Source organism: Strix uralensis, chromosome 1, assembly GCF_047716275.1.
Source record: "Strix uralensis isolate ZFMK-TIS-50842 chromosome 1, bStrUra1, whole genome shotgun sequence".
Lineage (NCBI taxonomy): Eukaryota > Metazoa > Chordata > Aves > Strigiformes > Strigidae > Strix > Strix uralensis.
The window spans coordinates 66235624-66261937 of record NC_133972.1 but is presented as its reverse complement, the minus strand read 5'-3'; the positions used below and the strand labels follow the sequence as shown (position 1 = coordinate 66261937).

At 43.0% G+C, this 26314-nt stretch overlaps 1 protein-coding gene across 1 annotated transcript in view; it reads left to right on the top strand.

Moving 5' to 3' along the window:
• Positions 1–26314, top strand: part of DLEC1 (DLEC1 cilia and flagella associated protein) — a 42834-nt gene that overhangs the window by 14285 nt on the left and 2235 nt on the right. The window contains exons 16-36 of the mRNA XM_074869451.1: positions 1445–1538; positions 1772–1902; positions 2214–2372; positions 8310–8449; positions 8702–8855; positions 10326–10436; positions 11880–12010; positions 13045–13230; positions 13733–13800; positions 14987–15138; positions 15674–15777; positions 16723–16793; positions 17670–17818; positions 18901–19035; positions 20902–21024; positions 21804–21898; positions 21990–22074; positions 22596–22796; positions 23686–23847; positions 24816–24969; positions 25574–25694. Coding sequence (XP_074725552.1) covers positions 1445–1538; positions 1772–1902; positions 2214–2372; positions 8310–8449; positions 8702–8855; positions 10326–10436; positions 11880–12010; positions 13045–13230; positions 13733–13800; positions 14987–15138; positions 15674–15777; positions 16723–16793; positions 17670–17818; positions 18901–19035; positions 20902–21024; positions 21804–21898; positions 21990–22074; positions 22596–22796; positions 23686–23847; positions 24816–24969; positions 25574–25694 — 2726 coding nt within the window. The remainder of the gene's footprint in view (positions 1–1444; positions 1539–1771; positions 1903–2213; positions 2373–8309; positions 8450–8701; positions 8856–10325; positions 10437–11879; positions 12011–13044; positions 13231–13732; positions 13801–14986; positions 15139–15673; positions 15778–16722; positions 16794–17669; positions 17819–18900; positions 19036–20901; positions 21025–21803; positions 21899–21989; positions 22075–22595; positions 22797–23685; positions 23848–24815; positions 24970–25573; positions 25695–26314) is intronic.

Below are 26314 nucleotides of genomic sequence, written 5' to 3'. Positions count from 1 at the left end.
CTTATCACTTTGTCACTCCTGTAATGTAAAAGTTTTCCAGTTGGGAGGAATAGCTAATGGATGATTTAACTACTTCAGAACAGAGGCACTATTTATTCAAAGGACTACATCAAGCACAGAAGAACCACAAAAGTCACATATGCTGCAGCTTACAGGACCTTATTCTTACCTGCAGGTTCTGATAATTTCTGTTTGGCCATTATGGGACAGACTGCTGCTGCAATTGTCCACTCACTCAGCATTCTCCTCACTATAGATCAGGATCTTTCTGATCTTAGACTCACTTGGGGAAAATAGGCCTGCTAGCAAGAGCCAGGCAGGAAGACATTTCCCAGTTAATGGTCTTCCCATTTTTTCTTAGAATGCTATTTGGCATTTAGTTTTATGCTTTCTCTTCCTAGAAGTTCTTTTCCAACTTAAGACAGCCATTTTATACTTTCCAGTAATCCAGTATAGCTACACATGTGGTATAGGTAATTAAGTCACTTACTGATAATATAATGACATTCCTCACAGTTTCCAATTGTTGTTTCAGTCTTAAAAAGATAAGCATTTGAACTGTGTTTAGAGATAATTGTGCTTCAGAGAACAAAGTTATTTGCTGTAATTATGAAATAATGTCTGAATAGATCTGAAGAGCAGGCCAAAGATTTCAAGAGCTTACATCTCCCTCACAAACAGATCCTTTGGCAAAAAAGGGCTGCTCTCAAAAGAAAGAGTAGAAGTTTAAGTTTGAAGGTCCATTACATTTTTGAAAAATGGGGAAAAAGTTTAAAAGGCTTCAAATATGATAATGTTATTTGAAAGAATGGTTAATGGATCTTCTTCAAGTTTTAGAAAACACCTTCACCTGTGTGATCTCCACATCTGAGCTACCTGAGCTAAGCTTTCCTTATAGTCCTCAGAGATTGTTAGCAGCATCCAGGGGGTGATTAGTTTCATTACTCCCAGCACTCTCTAGTTGGCTTTATTTTCATTACAGAGAATCCTAGGAGATGAGTTCAGAGGTAGCTCTTGCATCTGTTTTGCAGACACCTGAAATCCAGACAGGTGAATCCCACTTCTTTTTGTCCTTGTTTTACATGGCAGAGGAGAAACGAAAGAGAGGACACAGCATTATCGTGAAAATAGCAGTAGCTAGTGCATAGTGCTGAGTTAGTACTGTTCAAGTCAGAGGTTAGATGAAGTTCTGTGCCTTTCCACTCCTACTGTGCTTGGTTTATTTCAAGATTCAGGTGAAGATAGAGCATATTGTAGTTAGATTCAAGCTATATTAGTACATCATAATATTTAGTGGTGATCGGAACATGGTTAGAGTTTGCAAAGTATGTGATGTAAGACTTGCAATACCCGGTTTGCAGTGCATCAGTACTCTCAGCAAATTGGCTTGTTGCTATGAAGCCTTAAAGCACATTAATCATCTTGTTGATTTTAACTGTTTTAGATGTGGAATAACAGCAAATCATTGATCAAGTACACATGGGAGAAAATCATGGCCTGTGACATCATGGAAGTTGAACCTCATACTGGCGTCATAGGTAAAGTTTCTGTGACTTGCAAGCATCAGTTAATGACAGAAATATTTAAATTGGTATGAGTGGAAGAGAAAAGTCACAGAGCACTATAATGCAAGCTGCAAAACAAGACATGATCCCCAACCCACTGGACCCAGCAGGAAACTTAATTTGGTTCCAGGAGTTTCAGTAACAGGCTTGCAGCAGGTGGTTTCATTGCAAAAGGGTGAGACAGGACCTGAATTCTTCTTTTCTAGATATGAATAAGTACTGTGAATTTGAACTGACAGTTACTGGAAGCAAACCTGGGTGCATCAGCCGTAACCTGCAGTGTGAAATTGAACACTGTCCAGAGCCAGTTGTGCTGCACGTTGAGGCTGCTTTTAAGGTAAGGAACAGTTCAGTGTTGCGGGATGACTAACTGTGGGGCCTGGCCATTTTCCATATAAAGCTTTTTGCCTCTTAGAGGCGTGACAAATCAAAAGCAGTTACAAACAGGAGGTATTTTTCCTGTCTAGTAACTATTGAGGCAATGTTGATACTCCCATGACAGTAAGAATTTTTCTGTGTTACACGCAATGCATTTGCTTTCTGCTATTCTCTGTGAAACTGAATGTTAATCTTAGATAATGTATGCTTCTTTAATTAAGAAGTTTTGGCAGAAATGTCTATTCTGACAGCTGTTTCCTGGTGTCCTAGGGTCCAATTCTTTATATTGATGTTCCATCACTCCGGTTAGGTTTGACTAAGCAGGGTGAGAGTGTGTTAAGAACCTTTGAGATTAAAAATCTGTGTCAGCTGCCAGCACAATGGAGAATGCAAGAAAGCCAGGTCTGTCTAGCTGAAAGGAATGAAGAGGTAAGTCACTGCTATAGCTGGCTATGCTCCCTCCCTAGCTATTTCTTCCTTATGCTTAGGAGTTGTAATCATTCCAGATATCAAAAGTTCTAATTTCTGTGCCTTCTTATGAAACTGGTTCTGTACAGCTCCATAAGTGCACAAGTTCTTTGAGAATAAATGCTTCTTTGCAATTTTCTCTATTTCCATTTATTACAAATTCACTGCCAGCCTGATCCAAAGAGACATAGAGTATTTCCTGTATGACAGTGATTTCAGCTGCTAAAAGGGTAAGACTTTATCAGAATTGAGGCTGCTAAACATTCTTCCCGCACACCCACAACAGCATCTTGGACCGAATCTCAGCACCTACTGAACTGGGCCTTTTGGCTCCAAACAATAGCTCTGAAACACACAGTTGTGTCCTAAAATAACTTCAGTTCGCGCAGGCAGGGCGAGCAGACAGGGCGCAGTCTATCTCTGGGCTCTAGAGCCTATCTGAACTAGTTTCTCTTATTGTCCTCCACGAGTAGACTGAACCATGGTCTCCACTTGGGTCAAAACCACCACCAGAAAGAACGTGGCGACCCAGACGGAACTGCCACGCCAACATGCAGCGGTCCAGGTTCAGGGCTGCAGGGAGTGTCTGAGACTGTCAGTCCTGTTGGAAGGCACCAGTGATAACACCTGTGTGCACTGTGATCAGCTGGATGACCTGCTCAGCCTGGTGGTGCAACTCAAAGAAGAGGTCGAGAGATTAAGAAGTATTAGGGAGTGTGAAAGGGAACTTGATTGGTGGAGTAACACCCTAGCACCCCTAAAGCAACAGGAGCAAATGGAGGCTCCAAACGAGGTAGGTAATCCCTCAACCTCTTGCTACTAGGCAGAAGGAGGGGACGTAAGAGATGGGGGATGCTGGAAACAGGTCCCTGCTCAGGGAGGCAGGAAAATCCTCTCCCGACCTCCCTCACCCTCCATGGTGCCCTTCACAATAGATTCGGGGCCCTGGAACTTTTGAGTGAGGAAGAGAAGGAGGAAGGAAATGAGACAAACAAGGAGGAAGACCAAGGTCCACCAAGGCCAGGTCATTCTAGACCAGGTATTAAAACCAGTTCTAAAAAGAACCCCAGGAGAGTCATTGTAGTGGGTGACTCCATTCTGAGGGGTACCGAAGGCCCTATATGCAGACCGGACCCACTTCATAGGGAAGTCTGCTGCCTCCCTGGGGCCTGCGTCAAGGACCTCAAGGCAAAACTCCCCGCTCTAGTGAGACCCAAGGACTACTACCCTCTCCTGGTTTTTCAAGTAGGTAGTGACGACATTACTAGGAGAAGTCCTAAAACAATTAAGAGAGATTTCAGGTCCTTGGGGAAAGTGATTAAGGGGTCGGGGGCACAAATTCTGTTCTCCTCCATCCCTTCAGTTGGGGGAATGGATGAAAAAGAATACAGGAGAACTCAACAGATGAACTTGTGGCTCCAAGACTGGTGTTACCGTCAGGGCTTTGGATTTTTCAATCATGGGTTGGTATACAGGGCACCAGACCTTTTGGCATTAGATGGAATGCACCTGTCCCAGAGGGGGAAGAGGATCTTGGGGCAGGAGTTAGCTGGGCTCATTGACAGAGCTTTAAACTAGATTTGAAGGGGGAAGGGGGCAAAACACCAGCCCATCTGAAGTGCATGTATACCAATGCACACAGCATGGGTAACAAACAGGAGGAGCTTGAAACCATGATGAAACAGGAAAATTATGATGTTGTGGCTATTACAGAAACATGATGGGATGTCTCCCATGACTGGAGTGCACCTGTTGAGGGCTACAAGCTCTTTAGAAGGGACAGACAAGGAAAGAGAGGTGGTGGGGTGGCGCTGTATGTTAGGGACTGTTATGATTGTCTTGAGCACAAGTGTAGTGAAGACAGGGTAGAATGTCTTTGCGTTAGAATCAGGGGGAAGGCTAACAGGGCAGATGTTGTAGTAGGAGTCTACTATAGGCCATCCACCCAGGACAGAGAGGTGGATGAAATATTCTATAGGTATTTAGGAGAAATTTCACGATCGCTTGCCCTTGTGGGAGACTTTAACTTCCCAGACATCTGCTGGAAATACAACACAGCAGAGCAGGACCAGTCCTAGAGATTCCTGGAATGTGTGGGAGACAACTTCCTGACGCAACTGGTGAGAGAACCAACCAGAGAAGGTGCCCTGCTGGATCTCCTCTTTGTGAACAGAGAAGGACTGGTGGATGATGTGGCGGTCGGAGGACGACTAGGGCACAGCGATCATGAAATAATAGAGTTCTCTATTCTTAGAGAGGCCAGGAGAGTGCTAAACAGAACTGACATCCTGGACTTCAAAAGGGCTGACTTTGTCTTGTTTAGGCACCTGCTTGAAAGGATACCTTGGGAGACGATCCTGAAGGGTATAGGGGTCCAGGAAGGCTGGGCACTCTTTAAGAAGGAAGTGTTAATGGCTCAGGAACAGGCAGTCCCCAGATGCTGTAAGAGAAGCCGGCGACAGAGAAGACCCCCCTGGCTGAACAGGGAGCTTTGGTTGCAACTCAGGGAGAAAAGGAGAGTTTACAGCCTTTGGAAGAAGGGGCTAGCCACTCACAGTGATTACAAAGAGGCTGTGAGGCTATGCAGGGCAGAAATCAGGAGGTCTAAAGCCCAGCTGGAAATTACCCTGGCTTCAGCAATCAAGGATAACAAGAAATGTTTCTATAAGTATGTCAACAGCAAAAGAAAGACCAGGGAGAGTATCCATTCCCTGCTGGATGCGGGAGCAAACATGGTAACAAGTGATGAGGAGAAGGCTGAGGTGCTTAATGCCTTCTTTGCCTCAGTCTTTAATAACAAGACTAGTTGTATTGAGGGAATCCAGCCTCCTCAGCCAGAGGACAGAGACTGGGAGAACGACCCCCCTGCAATCCAGGAGACAGTCAGTGACCTACTGCATCACATAGACACACACAGGTCTATGGGACCGGATGGGATACACCTGAGGGTGCTGAAGGAGCTGGCTGGGGTGATCGCCAAGCCGCTTTCCATCATTTACCAGCAGTCCTGGCTGACCGGGGAGGTCCCGACAGATTGGAAATTGGCCAATGTGATGCCCATATATAAGAAGGGTCGGAAGGATGATCCGGGAAATTACAGGCCTGCCAGCTTGACTTCGGTGCCTGGGAAGCTGATGGAGCAGCTCATCCAGAGTACCATCACACAACACATGCAGGACAACCAGATGATCAGGCCCAGTCAGCATGGGTTTATGAAAGGCAGGTCCTGCTTGACAAACCTGATCTCCTTCTACGACAGGGCGACCTGCTTATTGGATGAGGGAAAGGCTGTGGATGTAGTTTACCTCGACTTCAGTAAGGCCTTTGACACCGTTTCCCACAGCATTCTCCTGGAAAAATGGGCTGCTCGAGGCTTGGATGATCGCATGCTTTGCTGGGTAAAAAACTGTCTGGATGGCCGGGCCCAAAGAGTTGTGGTGAATGGAGTTAAATCCAGTTGGCGGCCGGTCACAAGTGGTGTCCCTCAGGGCTCGGTTTTGGGGCCACTCCTGTTTAACATCTTTATTGATGATCTAGACGAGGGGATCGAGTGCACCCTCAGTAAGTTTGCAGATGACACCAAGCTGTGTGGGAGTGTTGATCGGCTCGAGGGTAGGGAGGCTCTGCAGAGAGATCTGGACAGGCTGGAGCGATGGGCTAAGGCCAACTGTATGAACTTCAATAAGGCCAAATGCCGGGTGCTGCACTTGGGCCACAACAACCCCCAGCAGTGCTACAGGCTTGGGGAGGAGTGGCTGGAGAGCTGCCAGTCAGAGAGAGACCTGGGGGTGTGGATTGACAGCCGGCTGAACATGAGCCAGCAGTGTGCCCAGGTGGCCAAGAAGGCCAATGGCATCCTGGCCTGTATCAGAAATAGCGTGGCAAGCAGGGACAGGGAAGTGATCTTGCCCCTGTACTTGGCACTGGTGAGGCCGCACCTCGATTACTGTGTTCAGTTTTGGGCCTCTCACTTCAAAAAGGACATTGAATTACTCGAGCGTGTCCAGAGAAGGGCAACGAAGCTGGTGAAGGGTCTGGAGCACATGTCGTATGAGGAGCGGCTGAGGGAACTGGGGTTGTTTAGTCTGGAGAAGAGGAGGCTGAGGGGATAACTCATTGCCCTCTACAACTCCCTGAAAGGAGGTTGCAGAGAGCTGGGGATGAACCTCTTTAACCAAGTAATAAGCGATAAGACAAGAGGTAATGGCCTCAAGTTGTGCCAGGGAAGGTTTAGACTGGATATTAGGAAGCATTTCTTTACAGAATGGGTTGTTAGGTGTTGGAATGGGCTGCCCAGGGAGTCCCCATCCCTGGAGGTGTCTAAGAGTCGGGTCGACATAGTGCTTAGGGATATGGTGTAGTTGGAAACCGCCGATGCTAGGTTAATGGTTGGACTAGATGATCTTCAAGGTCCTTTCCAACCTAGATGATTCTGTGATTCTGTGAACTTCTTACCACAATGAATACCAAAGCTATTGTTTAGTATTATCTAGACTGTGATGTGTCAAATGCAGTCCATTCCAGTCTTTGACTTCAGAGCTCCTTCCACTATTTCATATGAAATAACTAAAGCAGGTTGGAGGTGATACTGGTGGCAAAGAATTAAGTGAGAGCTGCTATCTGTAAACCATCACATATTCCTAAAATTAAAAAAAGGAAAAGGTGGCAAAATACTTATTTTGATTATTTGTGGCTCACAGTCGGATTTGTAGCTAGATTTGTCCTTGGTGTTATGCATTAAAGGGAAGTGAGGAAATCTGGACTCTGGGCTAAGTGCTTTTTGTTGTAATAAAAGGCCAAATTCTGCCTGTAGGGCTCTTTAGATAATTACCCATGCAGGAAACTGAGTTCACTTGTTTCACAGCAAAATTGGTCTCATTGCTGTTCAGATGTTCTGTTTTTCTGGACAGACTGTCAGTTTTGCAAAGGAGAGAGGAGCTTGTTAAGCAGGAACTTTCTGTTGACCATCAGGAGATGGAAGCCTGCACGAAGTTGTACTGTATCCCCATGAGTTCTTGAGCTTTGTTTTCTTTTCTACATATCATGTAGATATCTCACCAACTTTGAGTGAAAGTTGATGGCAAAAAAAAAGATTTATGAGTGGTGGGTATGGCAGCCTTGCAAAACAGTTGTGTGTGTGTGTCTATCCCTTTTCCCCAGAACAATTCTAATCAGAAGTACTTGATTAGGGATAGGGGTGCCCTGGAGGAGACCCTGTGCTCACAGTCTTCAAGCCCTTACATCTCACTGTTATTCCTCTGTCCCCTGCCATTCCCAACAAATTCCTGAACCCAAGAGAGATTTTAGACTTAATCTCTTGAATTTGTCATCCCAGAGCCTGTTCATATCCCAGTGAAGATATAGATAAAGTGCTCCATTCCTCCTGCATAAGAGCTACCCCTTTCCTTTCCTGAACCTCTCCAGTCCCCACCCCACACTGGTGCTCTTCCTGTTTCACTCCTCCAGCCCTCCTTCCTTGACCTTCTGTCCAAGAATCTCCTCAACTTGTGGCACATTGCATAGCTGCTGCTCAGCCCCTCCGTGTGGGAGGAGACACTGCTACTACTGCTGGCTGCTTCTCCTTCACATTCTCCCTCATTTCGTGCACAGGCGTACCTGTTATGCCCTTGGCTCTGACTACCATTCTCTTAGGTCATTGCCTTTTTATTAGCTGTCCCCATAGAAGCAAAGTGCTGCCTCCTTGTCTAGCCAGGTTTTCACAAAGCTAGCACTGTGCTTACTGAAATCAGCCCAGGTGGGACTCTAGGGGCAGAGAGAAAGGACATGTCTGAGGAAAAACTAGACACAGGCAAGTCCTAATTAGATTGTGTGGCTTCAGTATTCTACACTTGCTTTGCAGACATCAAAGAAATTTCTGTTTCCTCTCTCCTCTCCTAGGTATCTCCCTTTACCATTCAACCATCTGCTGGAGAAATACCTCCTTTGGGTATATGCAGTGTGTCAGTTCAGTTCACATCACTGCTGTGCCAGCGTCTCCAGACAGTATTAGAACTAGAGGTAGAAAATGGACAAGCAAGGTAAGGGGGAAAAGTGGTGCCCTGCTTTGTTTTTTCCTGAGATTCACATGTGATTTTCACTTCAGGTAGTTTTATCTCCTAAAACAAAAATACGTAGCAGGAACTCAGAGTGGGGTTGTGTAACCTATCAATGAACTATCCGATCGCTAATATTGCTAAATAAACATAATCATCATTCTTTCCAGCGTGCTGCTGTATGTCTAGTGCATTTCATTAACGATAACAATAGACCATCTGTGTGTTTATTTCCAGTCATCTTCCTGTTTTTGTTGAAGTTCAGACCCCCCAAGCGTGCCTGATGTCTAGTCATCTAGTATTCAGTGAAATTTATTCTGGAGTTCCTGCCAAAGCAACCAGCAAACTTTTTAACCAGACACTGCTGCCAGCAAAATACTTATGGGGAAAGGTAAATGCACTTCTAATGGATGAAGCATACAGCAGGGATGGAAATTGCAATTTCTATCAAAATACAAATAATAACTGCTCTTAAAGGCTTTTCTGATGTATGTTTTGAGTAGTGATTGCTTTTTACTGGCTTATGAGCAGAACTTCAACTTGAGACCAGCCTTTATGAGAAGATTAACTACCAGTTGATGTCAATATGCTCTTACTGTCTGTGGATCATCCCCAGGAGAATGGGTGGGCAGAGATGTAAGGGGAAATAGGATGTAAGCCACCAGAGTATTAAACAAGTACCGTGGCAGTTTAGGGTTTGTATTTAATTTAGTAGAGCAAAGAAACAATGGTGCTTTTGAATTGGGTATGAATATTGATTAAATTTCACATTCTGGGTGGGATTCAGCTTACAGATTAGGACCCCTAAATTTAATGTCAGTATGTAACCTATGGTCTGAATTCTCTTTTCAGTCAATGGAAATCTGAGCAGCAAGTCAGTCACCAGAATATATGAGTCTAGTGTTGTTTTGGGTGCTGTAGAGTGTTATTCCTGACCTCCAGGTGTCACTCAAGAAGTGTGGTCTCTTGTAAGTCCTGTCACACCAGCCAGCCATGCATGTATGGCTTGGCTACACTCTGTACCTGTGTTTAGGCAGCTGAATCCTACCCCATCTATACAGTCAATGGAGTCCAGAGAAGCATTCGTCTCCTCTTAAAATGGACACCTACTTTGGTCTGCAGAATGCTTTCTAGTACAACTAACCTGCATGTCTGTTGGCTACGATGGTATGTTGACACCTACTACACATACACTTGGGTGACTAGCCTGTAAGCTGAGTCCTACTGTCAGTGCCTTGGTCATTCAGATCTACTCTGACATCCAGGGTTCAGCTCAGTTGCCTACATAAAAGCATTCAGTGCCATCCAAGATGTCCTCAGGTGCCCAAGGGGTCCTAACAGAGCATGTGGATGATACAGGACCTACAGGAAAACATTTTGGAACAGCTGCAGGGATATCCACAGTATTTTACGTGGTATCCAATGTTCATGTGTGAGCAGCCAAGTTGAACCCCTGGATTCATGCCATGTGCAGTTAGTCACTTAGGGAAGGTGCCAATCCCAGGACTGACTCTTTAGGCCACCTCTGTAGTCAGTGGAGAGAGATGGGGCACCTCAGATTCTGCTCCAATACCAGATATGCTGACTTCACCCTGGAAAGGCTTGTGACCGTGAGAGGAATGACAGTGCTCCCAGCCCAGATGCCTCAGTTGGGCACCTGAAGTAATTTGGAATGAATGTAGGCATGAGGGTCTTACCAACCGTGGGGGAATTGTAAAGCAAGCCTCAACAAACTGTATGTGTTGCTACCTAAAAGTGACCTAAACCTGAGAATAACTCTGTCTTTATAGTCCTTTTTGATCTGAAGAGAAAATCTGAAAGAATCAGAGTTAGCTGAATGTCTGTCCTTTCTGTTTGGCAGCTCATTGGAAGTCAGGCAGCTTTCTGCTCCGCCACTGTCCTGCCAGCCAGTGGCACCTTAGGCCCAAATGAAGAAAAAGAATTCTGCATAGAGCTGTCAGCTAACATCATGGTAAGTTAAAAACTGATGCAGTTTTACCAAAATAGCAACACTGGCATTCTCATCTCGCGTCCATCTGGCAAAAGGAAGGATTTTTATATACAAAAAATAATGCTCTTTTTTTTTTCTGTACAATATCTCTGAATTTGCTTTGCTTTAGAGGCACCATTGCTGAAGGCAAGAATTAAAGCAGTCCACATAGTGTGTGATTTTTCTACCCTGCCTCTTTGTTTTCAGCTGTTCTTGTTTTCTTTTGTCCTGGAATGCCTATTCAATTACTCTTAATGCTTATCACTTGTCTTGGAGCATACAGATCCTCGCTTTGGATTATTCCAAATGAAATGGAGCAGACTGGCATATATAGTATACATTTGGTTTTCTGAATGCAACTGGGCTCATGACATTTTTATATTTGAAAAGTTAAAAGGGGCTGGTGGGACTAAGAGTCTGCAAAATAGGGTGTAGCCTGCAGAGTTTGCAAACTTCAGGAATTCAGCCATAGACTTTATAGGGGTATTCAAACAGCTGATGTAATGCAAGTAAATAAAGGAGCTTCCTATAGGTATGGTGTACTAGTTCCCATTACAGCCTCTGGAGACCCAAGTTTCATTTATTCAGTACAATCAGAGATGCCCTAGCAGATCTTGGATACCCATGTATGTCTGGCATATGTGGCATAGGATCCCAGTAAACTTGAGCCTTCTTCATGGAAAGCTGGAAGCTCAGCAGGACATGTTGGGCAACTGAAAGGGCACTTCTGCATATGGCTGGGGAACTGGATGCCATCTGAGCCACCTATAAGAAAGGTGAGCTAGATGCCTAAGTACCATTAATGAATCAGCAGATATTTAGAGCTCATATTTGGAGTTCACCTTTATAGATGAACTCCAGGGCTCACATTTAGGGAGTTACATTTAGAAGCCTAAATCTGGAGCTGAATCCCAGTCTATTACATTATGCAGGATGCACTGATTCACGTATTGATAAGGCAAAAAAGAATAATAGTGTTGAATTAACCAGAGTACTAGTGTAACTGGGCCACTTAATTCATCCTACAAGTCCTGCTTTAAAGCCAAGTAGAAATAAAACTTTGGTTTTGGAAGATTATTTAAGCATGACTAAAAGTGATTAATGCTTGGAGCTTCAACACTTGCAGTATAGGAAGTGTGTTAAAAATCACTAATGGAGCAGTTTTAGGCTTATAGACTGTATAGACAGGTACAAAGCCAAGAAATAGCCACAGATGTTTACCTTGGTACTGCCTTCTAAGCAAAACTGATGCTGGCAGAAAATGCACTTAAAACAATTCAGTAAAACTTTTCACAATTTTATTGTAGTTCTGGTTTTAGTCCAGTGAAGTTTATACATGTTTTCTAAATAAATTTCCTAATGAGGCTGCCTTTCCTCTGTGATATTTGCTTCATTCACAAGGAAACTTGACTCTTTTCCTTTCAGGGTGAGCTGAAAGACCTTGCCCTTTCCTGTAGCATAGAAGACATGATTGAACCCCTCTTTCTGAGCATTTCTGGAAAAGTGAAAGGACTGCATGTCACCTACTCAGTACCATGTGACAGTGGAGTTGCCAGGTAAATCAAGGGTCTACCCCTGAACTGAACAGAAATTACTTCTTCCCAAAGCAAAAATACTATAGAGAGGGGAAAAAAGCACCCTAATCTACGTAAACTTCATTCCTCCTCCTGCTGTAGGCAGCAAGGATAGTAAACTGTGCTGAAGGTGCCTATGTGAAGAAAAGGTACTGGGTTTACACTCCAGCCACAGTCAGCATCTGCATAAACCCAAGAGAAGACTGGAGAAGAGCACTTCTCCACTCCCACCATTGTTTAGCTGAAAATTAAATTAATGACTGTGAATCCATTAATTCATGAACAATAAATTGATATGAAGTTAACTGCACATTAGTGAAACTCATGTTCATGTGTTGTGTCTGTTCTCCCTTGTGCTCCTGGCACTTGTAACCTGCCAGTTGCCTTGACACTTTTGTGTACGGAGAGCACGAAAAATTACCTTTCTCCCTGGTAACCAAAGTGTGGGACCTCTGCAGTCCCTCACATGTTTGTGAGTAACAACCATTTTCTGGAATGCCAAAAATTTGCAAAGTCAACTCTGAGATGCAAATTTAGAATTATAGAATTATACCCAAGGCCCTGTACTTTGGACCATTAATTTTTGTTGCTGCACTGAGACATGATATTAAAGAAAGATGAATATACTTCTCTTTGACTTGGTATATCTGACTGATTTTAATTTTATTTTTTTTGATACATAGCATGATTACTTCCTTTTGGAATATGCTCATCTTCATGTATTTTTATATAAGTAACAATGGCTTTAATTGGTAGGTCAGCATGTTAAAACATACAGGATAAAACAGCCTGTTATACATGATAAAAATTTTACCCAAAATAAATCCTTACATGGACAGAAGTGAAAAAATGAAAAGCAATAAATGCCAATGGCAAAAATCATAGCCTGCATGGTCCTTTTACACTGGTTATCACAACCACCTTGCATATCGCACATTTTAAAATCTACTGAAATTATCTGTGGCATAAGAAAATAAGACTGATATTTTAATACTAATGTGATTTTTTTCTGACAGAGATGAAAGACGAATGTTACAAAGCCCATGCGATCTTCTTTTGGACTTCGGATCTGAAGTTGCATACAAAGACACAGTAAAGCGTCAGCTAATTCTTACCAATCACACTGGAATCAGTGCTCCATTCAAACTAGAAGCTGAGTATTTTACTGTCTATTCACTTACTCCAGAACAAGGAATCTGCCTGTAAGTCTTGCTTTTCTGCATAATGACTCAAATACTAATTTAGGTCTGGATTAAATAGGAAATCAGGACAGAATGCTATTGCCTCTGTCACAAGATACATTTTCTGCAGTGCTCTGGTGGGGGTTTTTTTAAGCTCTTACTCTTACTTAAGCTCTTGTAGTAATGAAACCTGCTGATGAGCTTTCCTGTAGAAACAGAGAGCTTGCAATGTAAGGATGGAAGATTTAGCTGGTGTAAACAGCAAAACACTCATGTTGCCAATGAACATAAGCTGGTTTACACCAGCCAAGGCTCTGTTGTGTTAGATTATACACAGAGTCTTACAACTCTCAAGTTGGTTTGCTCTTAAGTATGTTACTTTCAAAAAATGCTTTGTAGGTAGTCCTTCTTTAGGTTATAATGGCCACTAATTTAGGAGTCAGGTAGAGCTGTTACTTTAGCAGAGTCCTTCTCATTTCACGGAATTGTTGTGACTTTTTTTTTTTTTTTTTTTCCCCCCAAGCTCCTCAAGCTACCTGGTGAAAAGGAGAGGGCCTGTCACAAAGCATGCAGCCAGAAGGGCACAGTCAGGTATGAGAATGGCTGTTTATCCCCTCAGTGAAGAGAAGACAAAAGCCAACTGACTAACATATTCAGCATTAAATGTGCCAGTCAGGCACATCATTTTATTTTTGGAGTATCTGGCTAAGTCTACACTGTTAAATGACTTAGTTCCTTGGTTCATTCTTGAGTTTGAAAGCCCACATTGCATAGGCATAAGGTCAATTTCTCTCTTCCCCCTGCTCCTTTTTTTCTCTCTCTCGTCCTCCTTTTCTTTCTCTCTCTTTCCTCTTTTTTTTTTTCTTGAAAACAACAGTCTGAAACAAAGATGAGTGATTCTGGTGACAGTTCACTCCCAGGATCACTCCCAGCACACAGTATGAATGACATGCATAACGTTTGGCTACTTCCCTCTTATACAGTCTTCCAATACCATTGCAGCAGGCTTTTCTCTCTCAAACCCTTTTATATACCTTCTCCACTGTGGAAAGCTACAGCACAGCACATCTATCATTTCTGATGTGTTGTACTGAAAAATAATAATATTTGGAGCCACATGAGACCCAGGGAGGAGGGAAATGGGAAAGAAATGCTATAAAATGTGGATGTGTCTTCTGTATCCAAAATAAAACTTGAACATATTGGTACCTTGCCATAGTGTTTGGTATCTGTTACAAAGACAGAGCTTTTCAGCTGTTGAATTAGTACTTAAGATTGGAAAAGTGCTGTTCTGACAGATTCCATGCAAGGTTATTGATTTAGAAGGCTAGGTGACTCAATGTGGAAAGGCTTTGCTCTTTGTAATTCATTCTTTGTGTTGAAGAGCACACAGAGGTAAACAGGCAGCTGCTAATGGAACGATAACCAGTTTGCACAAATTCCAGCATATTTTTCTCAAATTGAGGGTGTGTTTTCACGTAACCAATTAGTGCCTTGCATATCCCAAAGAGTCCTGGATCAGGTTGTTGGAAGGGAGTCCTATGAAATAATCTCTGCAAGAACTAACTCTCAAAAAACAGATTAGACCCACTGCAAAAGGGATCTTGGGTGAAGTGGTATAAATGTGGGTTGTGTAAATGATCCCAGATTTTTTTGAAGCCAGTGAGGTTAGGCCGGTTAACATCAGCAAAAATATGGTCCTATATATTCTTTGAAAGACTAATTTTGTCCCATTTCCTCAAAATTCAACAAATGCTTCTTTGCTGTGCTCCTTCAGCGTTTGCAGCAGCAGTGATGTCTCATGGGAAGGGAGTAGCTTTCCATATACAACCTTCCACAGGAACTCTCAAAGCCTTCCAGCAGCTAATCATAGAAATAACAGCTTACAACAACATGTGGGGAGAGTACCGGGATGATCTTGTCTGTAAGGTAGGTGGGGTTTCGGTTTTCAGTGAAGAAGATGGCAGATTTTACACCAATTATATTTCCCAGGTTCCTTTCTGTTAAAAATACTTTTTCAGTTTGTTAAGGCTTCTGTAAGAATTCAGGGTAGATATTGCTATACTGCTACCTCCATTGACAAGTAAAGAACAATTGTTTGCTCTTACAGTGCATGGTTTAGTTTTGGGGTAATGTGTTTATCCCTTGGGAGGTTTTCATGTGCCTTTAAAATGACTGGAGCAGTTCTGATTTATCAAATCTGTTTGGTAGCTGGCCAGTGCACTACTCTGCTCTACCAATACAATATATCGTGTTGTATGGAAAGCTGTAGGGAAGCTGATGAATGCGTGAGGTATTGCATTCTCCGGCTGAGAAGAGCTTTCGTTAGTATATGAATTAGATGCTGTCAAAAGAAACCAGTCAAAAATATTTGCAAAAGCAATCAGTTTTCAAAGCATAATTTTATAACCCAGAGAACTAAAGTTTTATCTTGATTCTAATAGCAAAAATTCATTTTTAATAGGTGGGAGACTTACAACCTAAATTAATTCCTATGCACATGACTGTGAAAGGCTGTCCAATCTTCCTACAGATGACAGGACCACAAACAGAGCAACCCATAATCAGGTATAGTGCAAAATACTGTCAGAGAATTAAATACCATTGGACTATAGCCAACATACACACCTGTTCCCATCTTTTTGTGATATAATGAGAAGGTCAGCAAAGTGACTGCCAAAGTACAGTATCTTCTTCTATAACACCAATACATTTGTCTCTGCCAGCATAATTAGAAAATATTCTACATACGAGCTCTCTCAGGTTTATCGAGAGCAATCACTCTTCTGGGCTTACAGTCATAGTTCACCCAGTCCAGCCTCATCTGATTCTGTGGAGATGGCAGCTGGTACATGGTGGCAGTTATCATCATCTACATTTCATTTCTCCCTGTCCCTTTACCTGGACCAGGAGAAATGCAGCCCCAAGGTAAATAGGGGCGGGGGAAGGTTTAAGCCCCCTCATACAGCAAGTTGCATCTACACATCTGGGCGAGAGGTAAAAGGGTTGGTTTATGGGGACCACAACATTGCATGCTCAGCCAGCTGCCATACAGCATGACTGCTTCTTTCTGACTTCAGAGGAATTAGGAATTAGCATTGTGCATCATACTTCAGCCAAGAGCATTTACAATGTCAGCTCTGTAACAGGGCATAGAAAATGGATTTAGCTATTCACCGTAAAAAAACTCTTGCGCACCTGGAAATCCGTGTCTGACACGGGTCACTCCGCTGCTGCGTAGCCATTTGCTGCCGCTGCCAGAATGTTTCACAAAAGCTGACTTCACATGTTTACGCTGAAACGTCTGAGTCAACTAAGAAAATGGGAAAAAAGAGTCTGATTAGATAAAGAAATATTGTTCTTCACAGTATAGGCCATGCTTTACCTGATAGCCATTCTTAACAGGCTGCCAGTGCAGCCAGATATGTTTCCACTCTTAAACAAATCTTCAATGATTTCAGACATTCACTTTTATTTTCTACATGTACTGACAGCAAGATTCCCCCCCCACAGGTTTGGGACTCATGTCTCTGGAGGGTCTCCTGTCTTTCGGAGGGTCCGGCTCAACAATGCCTCTCCCTTTGGTAAGAATGACTCTTGTACAGCAAACATCAACACTTGCATTGCGCTCCTTATGATAATAAAAATAGAAGAATCCATCAACATATTAATTAACAGGCCTACTTGTTTCCTTATCAAGATGGTTTTTGTAAAAATAATAATAATAGTATATAAGAGAGTGTGTAAGCTGTTTTCTAACTTAGCCTGCACAGAAGAATAATACATGTTGTCAGATCTTTATATTCATAGTAGTGTTTATCATTATGGCATTACTGCCATGAATATTGGTTTGCTTTCTGTAACAGTAAAGCAGGTAAGCTGCAGCCAGAGTGTAGTAGAATATATGTAGTTGACTCAATGTGTTGTTACTATGAAACTGCACATCCTATCCTAATGTGTCTGGGGTTTTGCTCATTGAAATGATGGGAATTCAGGATTTTCCATCCTATTTTTTGTAAATCTCTCACAGCACTAACCCTGGTCAATCAGATGTGCTACCTGCTTCTTAGTGGCATCATCTGGCTCTTCTGTGTTTTGTCTTTTTATCTCCTGAGTGAGACTTTTAAGCTCTTCAGAGCAAAGGTCAATCACCTTTATTTTTCTTTCTGAATTCCACCAAACACATTTACTTAGCAAACAAAACACTCATAATTTATTTTAATGTTATTAAAAGTATAGTTTAGGACCTAGAGAGTGGCCAAGCTGTAACAAGAGCACAGCACACATGGTCTTAAGTCATTTTAGTTTACAGCAAACATGGAAAGCTTAAGATGTGCTTTAATACAAATCCAGTTGCTAGACACAAATTTGTTACTTGATATTCTGGTTTTCCGGTACCGACTAAGCTACGAGTCTTCTCAATGACCAGAAGTCATTTTCCTTTCTCCTTTTCAATTCAGACATCCGCCTGGACTGGGAAATTTACAACCAAGAGCAAGATGATAAAAAGCTGGTGGACCTGTTGATGTTCTTTGGAGACCCTTTTCCTCCTAAGGACATGGATGAAAATGAGACTGAATCAGCTGGTAGTACCTCAGAGTCAGAGATCGTGTCAAAGTTGGATCAAACTGCCATTCCCTGCGGAAGCATTTATCCAGCTTTGCAAACCACAGATGAGGTCAGCTGTTAGTCTGTTTTTTATACTGCTGCTGAGATACATGATGGGTTTCTTGGCATGAAAGGTTGAAAACAATAACACACGATGTAACTTGTAACTAAGAGCTGGATTGTTAAAAGAAATGTCAGCTCCTCTCACAGTCAAAAAAGCAATACATGGATAGATGACTATTGGTATCAGCAATCAGTTTCCAGAATGAGCCATAAGCAAATAGCTCTTCAGCTTGTCCTTTTCTTAAGATTGTTAAAGAAGCTGATGAGATACTTTTTAAAATACTGTCATTGGAAAACTAATGCCATTTTTACATGAAAATGTTGCTATAACTAAAACTCCTTAATTTGGGTCTACTTTTCTCATGGGTGCTTTATGGTGTCAATGTGTGCTGTAGTCAGGGAGCAGAATCTAACCTGCGAAGTTCAAATTGCAGCTAATGATATGGAGGTATTTATCCCAGTGCTAACGTTAGATTGGTTCAGTTACTCTGCTAGAATATGGTAACACCTATTACATGAGAGGTTTGATTATAGTATGACAATTGACTCTCTTGAAGGGCTAGGAGCGACAGGGAGAAGATACCATGAGGATATGTATAATTCTCTGGCAAAAGCTTTACAGAAAAGATTAAAATCACATTTTCTCTGCTTCAGCTCAGAAGGCATAGTTGTTTTGAATACACCTCTAACCTTTCTTGTGCAACAAGAGAACGTTATTGCCCTAGAGTTCTGGTTTGTATAATGGGCCAGAGATGTCACAGTTGAATGCTTCTCTTGGTAGAATAGGACCCAAGCATGCACATTTTTCAAGGAGTTCAGGAGCAGTTTCAGGAGAGCAAAGCTATACATGAAAAAAATAATGTACAGGACACATCCACGTGTCCAGCTTTTGTGCCAGAAAGAAAGAAACTGGAGCTGGCCATACTCACTGACTAGTGCAGCATTCCCTGTACGCTTCACTTGCATTCCTCCTTTGCAGCGTAACAGTTTTAACCATTCCCCACCCTTGTGTCCCTGCAGTCTTCAGACTCGGACAGCAAAGAGAAGGAAACCATCATTCAAGAACCTACAGTACAGGAAATTGTCTCTGTACTTATACGACCTCATGAAGGGGTTCCTGCACACAACCCCTACTCCATTACGCCAAGACAGATAGTAAGCTTTTACATTTTTTTTGTGCTTAGATTTAGCATATTTTCTGCAGGACAGAGGAGACAGAGGAGGAGGAGGAGGTAGCTTTGGCTTGGGGTAGAGACTACTAAACAGTGAAACAGTAGGTTGGGAGGCTTTGGGATCTCGAAGACGACCGTGAGAAGAGTTTGCAAAGTCAACAGAAAACAGAAAGCCTCCTACCTACATTTGAGCAGTTAACTGATGACTGGAGTCTCTAGGCTCTCTAGAGTAGCATCTTTGGTCTTCCCACTTGTGTTGCCTTGGTGAAACATGTGGCATTATGTGGGAGGCATCCAGCCTGGAGCTGTGGAAGCATGTTATTTAACCAGGGTAGATTTGCTAAGTAGACGTGGCAGAGCTGGAAAGCAGGCTGCTGGGAAAGGAGTGCTCTGTAGACAACTCCTTTGAATAAACTGTTGTAACTGTACAAATACAGGCCACAGGGTCACAATTCCTTAGGAATAAGATAAAGCAAAGACAGCGCTCGAAAGCTCTGAGTGACAGCGTTGTCCAAAACATAAGTGTGTCAGTTCTGATCCTTAAATATTAGGAAGTTTTTTGCCAAAGGGTTTCAGTTACAAGTTAGAATGAGCTAAAGATTACATAGAAGAAATAATTACAGAAATGACATCTCAAAGTAATGAAGCCTACAGTCAGCTCTGGGGTGATTGAGGCTGAGATATCTCAGATAAACAAGTGCCTCATTGTGGAGGCAGCCTCTACCGGCTGTAGCCAGCAGTGAGCTTGGCCCATGTGGAATGGGGCTGATGCCTATGGAGCCATTCAGGTAGTCCTCTGCAGAAATGTTCTCCATGTTTTTGCTATTGCTCCAGAAGGTCTGTTAGCTCAGGTGTTGTGCAGCACAGCTGGCCAGACCTGGCTTAAGTCCATGTCTGAACAGCTGAGCTCTATCTATGACCACAATGCACAGACCCTGCAGTGTTGTAGGACGTGACACAGCTCTCTAGCTCTGCTCTGGCCCTGCTAGACCTTAGGCAGAGCTTTCTTACGCTCCTCACCACTCTGAGCAGGGGAATGCAGTGCAAGGAGAGCTGATCTAGTTTTGCTTCTACTGAATGTAAGTCCAGCAAGACCAAACACCTCTCCCTGTGATCACACAAAATGGGGGAGTTTGTGTCTGCACAGCACTAGCCTGAAAGCAGTACGTGCCACATGGTCCCTGAGCTTACAAACTCGGCTGGACATGAATTGGCTCTGTAGAGAGATGGCAAAGGTTCTTCTGCAGCAGTAGGAGGATTGAATCATAACCTGTCTATATTTCTGCAGCAGGATTTCACCATAATATGCATAATACACCTAAAGAAAGCAGAATCTATTCAACCTGTAAATCCCAGAAAATCCACTGTAGCTGGCTAGTGCATTTGATTACATTCCCTGCTGTCATGTAAAATAAAAAAATAGCCAAGAGCAAACTGAACTGTAAACTACTCTTAATTCACACTTGTAACCCTTCAAAAAATACTTCTTGTATCTGTGAGTGCTGTCAGTTGTGGGAGAATCATCTGAGTTGACCATGGAGTAAGAGTGGGCAGAACTGGGCATTTTTAAAAACGAACAAACAGGTATGTACGTATGTTTGTGAACTTAGAGAGCTGGTCTGTGACTGTGCTTAAACTCTGATGATGCTAAAGAGTGGCTACACCGATATTTCCAGCTGAAATAACTGTCGGGTTTGTTGTCACATGTGGTCATTTTAATGCAAGCCTGAGCGTAGCCCATTCCCAGGAGATTTCATGCTGTTTGTGCAACTCAGTTTTAGCAGCCGAGTGCCGAGGACGCTTGGGCAATCCCAGGCAGCCCCCCTGAACAGCTGTCTCTCGACTGCAGGTGGTTCCAGGAGGTGGCAGCATCTCCGTTTGCATCTCCTTCACCCCACGCGTCCTCCCAGAGACCGTGACCGAAGTGCAGTGTGAAGGGTTTGTGCTGGGTTTCATGAGCCTAGACGACAAGGTAAACTATCACAGCAAGGCTAAAGGTGACTAGAAAATAATCGTTTCCCTTCCTGTAATTTATGTACAGGCTGCTGTGTACCTGGCCAGTCTGTATAAACAGTCTTGTTCCTGCTACCCCATACATCCTTCCAGGGTTGTTAATTTGTTGCATTTGTCTTTTAGCTTGGAAGCATTCTAGGGTGGGAATGTCACCATCTTCTTACATTGTCTGGTGCAGCAGACCCCAGACAAAAGCCCAGGGTTTGAAACGCTATCACAACATCAGGTTTTATTGATAACAATATTTAACAATGGGACTGAGACTCAGGACTGCTGAGTTCTGTTCCTGGCTCTGCATCCACCTTCCTGTGTGAATTTGGACAGCGTATCTCTCCTCTGGGAAACTTCCTCTTCAGCAACCGCAAGCGCAGCTCACAGGCTAATGTGAGGCTTGAATGGTGTTTTATGAATTGCTTTGCTATTCTCTGACATGAACCATTGCAATGGTGCATGGTAGAATGAATGGATGATAACAGAATATTTAATAAAAACATCCCTAATGTTTCCGATTGCTGAGGGAAGAAACATCTGCATTTGTATTAACCACAGCCATTCAGAGTTCAACTACTGCTTAGCTGTTGCTGTTCCTTGTGCGCTGCCCACGTGTCTTACAAACAGGCAATACATTGTCAAGCAGAATCCTATTTTGGCTACAAACAGCCTCTCGGGCTAGAAGTGGGGTTTCAGCTTTTAGCACTATCACTTTATACATCATTTCTGTTTTCATTTTGTTGTCAGCTTGCAAAGACAGTGCCTAACAAAGTGCATCGCAGACACGGCTATGAAGCTCCACCGTTACGAGTGGACTTGCAGGCTGTCGTAAGGCTTGCTCTGTAAGTACCATCACACCGACCGCTGGTACGCTCGCAGGGTGAAACAGCCTGGAGGGCAGGGCTCTGACCAGCTCTGATTCTTTACACTCAGGTTAAAAATAGACATGGATCATGACAGAGGAGTGGTGTTTCATTCAATGGCAAGTGATCTCATACCAGATGAGCCTCTGTTAGGAGTAAGTATTTCATGCACCCTTTGTACTACTGCGAGAATTCAGAGCTGCGTGCACGTGGTTTTTAAAATGCAGCTTTATCCCCAGCAGCCTCATGTTGCAATTTTCTATATTGCACATAGCAAGATAGGTAAAAGGACTACAAGTACTTATTAGCCAGGAATAAGCAAAGCTGAGCTCAGACAATGCCTATTTTATACGTCTTTCTCTTTCTTTGTATAGGAGTTTGTAAGTAGAAAAAGTAGTACTCTTTTCAGGACATAAAGGTCTGATAGCAGAATGAGTCACTTAGAGCAGCCTGGTCAGTTTCTGTGACCCTTGACATTCAAAGACTTTTAAACTTTATTACATTATTTGTATTTTGGGTTTTTACTTAAGAAATTTTGAAAAACACAAGTAGAAAATACTGGGTTGCTTTGGGGTAAAGTCCTTCAAATCCCTGGTGGTGCTGAATGACCAGACAGACTAGCACAAACCTCTCAAGGGAGTTAAAACTAACCAATTTTGGATCATTTCTCCACCAGGTTTTGACAGATTCAGTAATGACTCAGAGTTTGAAACTCATCAATTGCACTAAGGTTCCTCTGTACTTCAGGCTCCTTCTGTCTACGCCCTTCAGCCTGTCCAGCACGGATCCCAAAAAGAGCACCAAAACATCCCACAGCAAGAAGGACGAAAAAGAACAGCAACCACAACTTGTACTTTATCCACAGCAAAACATGCTGGTAGGCTCAAAAAATAATAATCCTGTGCCAGAATAGATAGTTTAGTAATTGGTGTGTTAGCGTGGCCCAGATGAACCACAAGAAAAACACAACCAGTACAGAAATCTCCCAATTTCAGGGGAAATAGTGGTATATTAGCAAATGCTGATTACTGCAATTTTGCCTGCTATATTGCGGGTACAAAATATTTTCCTAGAGTGGCCCTGATGTGCTTTCCTCTTCAACTCTGACCTGTTGTAAACTCCTGCAGAAAAACCTGTGGTTTTTGGAGCTCACCTAAATCAATAGCCATATATATGCTGGACAAATTAAAAGTTTTCCCAAGACTGCAGTTCCTCATTTCCTTAAATTAGATGCAGGCAGTGCAAACAGAGAAAAATTTGGTTTGTTTTGGGTTTACACAATGACATTAAAGGAATCAAAGTCCCGGAGTCAAGAATTAGCTAGGGTGCAACGAATGAGTAACAGTTGCATTTTTGAAGTGCGCTTCTCATTTTTCAGTGTTTATTTTGACATAGAGACACACACGTCTTAATTCTATGTGTGCGGGAAAAAAAGAAGACTACATGTTTAAGACAGCTTTGGGAATATGGTATTTGTAACCTCAGGAATTTAGAACCTTTGTCTTGCTAGAAACTGTTTCTCCCCTGTGGTTCAGAGATTAGCTGTTCACCTTTACACTCCATCTCTGTGTACTGGACTCATAGGAAATGGCTGTGTTTTTTCTTTAATTATAATGCTTTGTTCCAGTGGGAATTTGGTTGCTGGCATGACACCTTTGGGTTCCAGTGGGAAAATGTGTGCCTGGGCCTTTGAGCAGTGTTTACTTTGGATTTCCTGCACACAGTGTCTTCTTACGTGATGGTCATCTGAATTCCTCTTCCCACAGGTGAAAGTGTCATTCCACACAACTCTGGAGTTACTTATGTATCAACATTTGCCAGATACCCAGCTGCTTCCTGGATTCCAAGTGCTCCAGTTTGAGAACGGAGAGAGAAAGCTGAAGTTTAATCAAAATCTGGTCATTGAACATAGTAACTGCACTACCCAGGTAAGATCAGAATGACAGGTCAGGGACTGTTTTATCAGCATCTGACTCAGAATGACTGTGCCTTAGGATTTACTCGGCTTTGAAATACAGCCACCTCTGGAGTAAATTGTGTCACCCAGCTGAAGTGAATGGCCACAGGTTTGCAAAAGGAGACTGTTGAGACTGCAGAGTGGTTTTGGGTCCGCACGCTGGTATTTGTACCCCAGCTCTTCGCACGGCGCAACAGCCTGACCGGTACGGCTCAGTCAAAGGCAGCACATTCCACCACAGCAGGACGTGCGACGTCCTTCTGGGATGTGGGGTCAGGGCTGCCTCAGTGAACATGCCAGCGACTGAGTCACCCAGCATCGCCTCCTGCAGTACCCGAGTGCTTCTTGAAAGTCTCCCGAGTCTGTCTAAAACTCATGTGGTGTGGTCGCAGCCCACACATGTTTAAAGACCGATCTCTTCCAGATGGAAAGGTATAACCACCCCCCCAAGTCCTCAGCAGTTCCAGTACACTGCAGGCTTTTTTTTTTTTTTTTTCCATACCAGGTATTTCTGAGGACTGATCTGTGTAAGATCTGAGCACCATATCTAAGATACAGTCAAATTACTAATAATCTTGGGCAATCTGCACAAATTGAATGACTCACAGAGGGCCATATACATTCCTAAGGGACAAGATGCTGTAATGTCTGCATCCCCACAGAAAATCCTAATAACAAATGAGAGTGCTCACTCCATGTTACTTCATTAAGACCACAGTGTCTGGTTTGAAAACTTATCCCAGAACTGTAAAACAAGCAACAATTTTATTCATTCAAAGCTGTAGAATGGGGAGTTGATTCTATTGCAAAAGAACACAGAACAACTATTCTTGATTAAGTGCTGGGGGTTAATAATGACCCAGCTGTAGCAGATATTATTAAAGCTCTACAAAAATAAGGTGGGGTGCTTTTCTCCTTTCTCTTTCCTCTGTTTTGCAGCTGGTCCCAGTGACTGCGTACCTCGCTGTTCCAGTTCTGGAGCTCTCTTGTGACATGGTTGATTTCAAGACCTGCTTTGTTGCACAGACCAAGACTGAACATGTCTTCCTGTGTAACAGGAGTGGCTGTAGAAGTTACTGGACTGCTTTGCTGGGTATTCTGGTTTTGCAGTTGGATTTCCTCGTTACATAGTTTCACTATTCCGTGTTTTTATTTAGTAAAACTGCACACACTCAATATATAGCCAATATGCGATGATGTTGGTTGCAAACATATCAGCTCAGCTTCTGTTCTCAGTTATGTGGGCTTTTTCTTTTTTTTTTTTTTTTTTTTTTTTTTAACATCATTGTATCTCTACTGATTTCAGCAGTTACTTCAGATTTAAACAAAAGATTGAATCACAACCGCCACAAGTAGCAGACTCGCTTTGCTGATTTATACACAGTCCTAAGAGGCAACAAGAAGCAGTAGCTCCTCATGAGTTCGGTCTGAGCTTGTGCCTGATGATGTTAACAACAGATGGGCTTCAAATGAAAGAGCAGGGCCTTACCATTTTGAAGTGGAGGCCATTGACCACGCCTCTTGATTAGAGGATGAAACCAGACACTGGCCACATGCACAGAAAACCTCTCACAGTGCAAGACAGGATTGATTAGTTGGCCAGCAAGGAGACGCATTGATTTGGGTGCTAAATGCTGTACAAACTTACACAAAGGGGCTTGCATTGCTTTGTTTGATATTTGCCCCTTTCACTGCAGATGAACAGGAAAGGCATAATGACCTGGAAGTATTTTCTGTCGCCCCTACTAATGGCATTTTGGAGGCACGTGAAGGGGATCCACCTACCAAAGAGATTTTGCAGATCAGCTTTACTGCAAGGTAAACAGGACTGAAATCTTGTTGTTATTCTCTGTCAAGCCTCAAGTGTGAGTAGACATTGAAAGCAAAGAGCGATTCTGCTGCCTTCTTGTGTTCTTGTGATACCAGGCTGCTCATTTTGCTTCTAACACTTGCCAGTCCTGGGCCTCAGCTGGTACTTTTTCCATATGACCGTGTTCCCTACACTGCTCCCATATATGGGATTTCTTTTGGATTTGGCACCCAGAATTTCAGACTTCAGATTTACCCACTCGATATCATGCTGTTCCAACAGTTGGCATGACACACTGGCTGTGTGCCACTGGATAAAATCCCTTTCTTTAGGGCAATGTCTTGAATAGAGTGCAAAGCTCTAGCCTGTAATTCAGTGCAGAGGCTGATACAACAGTTGAGTCCTTCATGCATCCAGCACTTGATTAGTACAGAGGGAGAAGTGTGTCTGGAGTAGCTCAAAATTCCAGTAAAGCACCTGTTTGTCATGCAGGAAAGCGCAGTGTCTTTTGCAGTCAGTCTCAGGGATCCTTCACAGAATCGTCTAGGTTGGGAAAGACCTTGAAGATCATCCAGTCCAACCATTAACCTGACAGTTCCCAACTACACCATATCCCTAAGCGCTATGT